Source organism: Plectropomus leopardus, unplaced genomic scaffold (assembly GCF_008729295.1).
Source record: "Plectropomus leopardus isolate mb unplaced genomic scaffold, YSFRI_Pleo_2.0 unplaced_scaffold13550, whole genome shotgun sequence".
NCBI classification, from domain to species: domain Eukaryota; kingdom Metazoa; phylum Chordata; class Actinopteri; order Perciformes; family Serranidae; genus Plectropomus; species Plectropomus leopardus.
The window spans coordinates 1-1,594 of NW_024614448.1; the positions used below are offsets into that span (position 1 = coordinate 1).

Here is a 1,594-nt window from a genome sequence, read left to right on the forward strand (position 1 = left end):
TTTATTTATTTACTTTTTTCTGCTATGGTCATCAAAAAACAACACATCACGAAACACTTGATATCTTTTTTCTGCCCGCTCTGTCAGGCTCAGGCACGCTGCCACCGGATCGGCCAGAGCAAAGCGGTGAAAGTCTACAGACTGATCACCAGGAACTCGTACGAGAGGGAAATGTTTGACAAAGCCAGCCTGAAGCTGGGACTGGACAAAGCCGTCCTCCAAGACATCAACCGCAAAGGAAGCCTCAACGGGGTGAGAGAGCATTACTGGATATTCTTCCGTTGTTTGGTGTTGTGTTTGTGTTTTCTCCGGGGATGTGGTCAGCTGTTACAAGATGTACGTGGATCAGGAAGAAAAGAAGCATAATCCTGCGTCGCTGTCTGTCGATGCAGGTGCAGCAGCTTTCTAAACTAGAAGTGGAGGATTTGTTGAAAAAAGGGGCGTACGGAGCGCTGATGGACGAAGAGGACGAGGGCTCCAAGTTCTGCGAGGAGGACATCGATCAGATACTTCAGAGACGAACTCAGACCATCACCATCCAGTCTGAAGGGAAAGGCTCCACATTCGCGAAGGTAGAGATCCTGAAATATTTAGTCTGCATGTCTGAGACGGTAGACGCAGCTGTCTTAGTGAAGCCCTTAAATCATATAATGTTTGTTGTCTTGGCTTCAAATTTTATTTTGTCCTGTAGTCTAAAGTCAGATGCCTTTTGGGTGGAAACACTGAATTCTTGGAATATTTTGGCATGAAAATCAGATTTAAAGATACTAAATATTTGTGGAAAATAATTCATCTTCAGTCCAAGCAGTTAGTTAAATGCCAACTTCTGTCAAAACCCAGTAACAAGAACCAGAATCTGACTCATTATTTTCCTGTTTTCTCTCTGTTTTTCTTTCCTCAGGCCAGTTTCATCTCGTCTGGTAACAGAACGGACATCTCTCTGGACGACCCCAACTTCTGGCAGAAATGGGCCAAAATCGCCGAGGTGGAGATCGACTCCAAGTCGGAGAAGGTACAGTGAGATGGAGTTTTGGGATTTATGAATGAAAGCAGGAGAGGAGGGAAGGAACAAAAAAGAAGAAGAGGATTTCAAAGACAAGGGACAGAAAATGAGAGAACGGCACAACAATAAAGGAGAAAAAAAAATGAAGAAAACTATAGAAAAGCCTCATCCAGGTGCCTGCTTCCAGCTGCCCAAGATGATTAAGATGAAATAAAATAATCCTTTAATAGTCCCACAACGGGGAAATTTGCATTATTACAGCAGCAAAGGGACATCAAAGGTATGAACGAGATAATCAAGACGCAAAACTTTAGTGGATCACAACATATCAGGTATAGAATTACTCAGCAGATACTACTACAAAAAGGCCAAAATGTGGCCCGCATCAGACAATAAGGCTTCTGGAAAACTTGCAACCTATACCAGCGGTTCAGAAAAGTGAGGAGTCAGCACTCAAAAATATTAAAACAGTCGATAACAAAAGGTTTGTCAACAGTTGTTAATCACAGCAGCCACTGAAGCCGGGACACTCGCACTTGCTTTGCGTTGGGGCCACTTTTGCAAAATGACAAGCGACCAGGGGCCAGTTGA

General features: G+C 43.7%; 1 protein-coding gene across 1 annotated transcript; it reads left to right on the forward strand.

Moving 5' to 3' along the window:
• Window positions 1-87: 87 nt before the first annotated feature.
• Window positions 88-1,185, forward strand: LOC121963996 (chromodomain-helicase-DNA-binding protein 6-like; the record flags this gene model as incomplete). The annotated part of the gene is made up of 3 exons (XM_042514231.1): window positions 88-252; window positions 393-572; window positions 902-1,185. Coding segments are annotated over 3 exons (465 nt in total), but the record flags the coding sequence as incomplete, so codon positions are not given.
• Window positions 1,186-1,594: the final 409 nt, after the last annotated feature.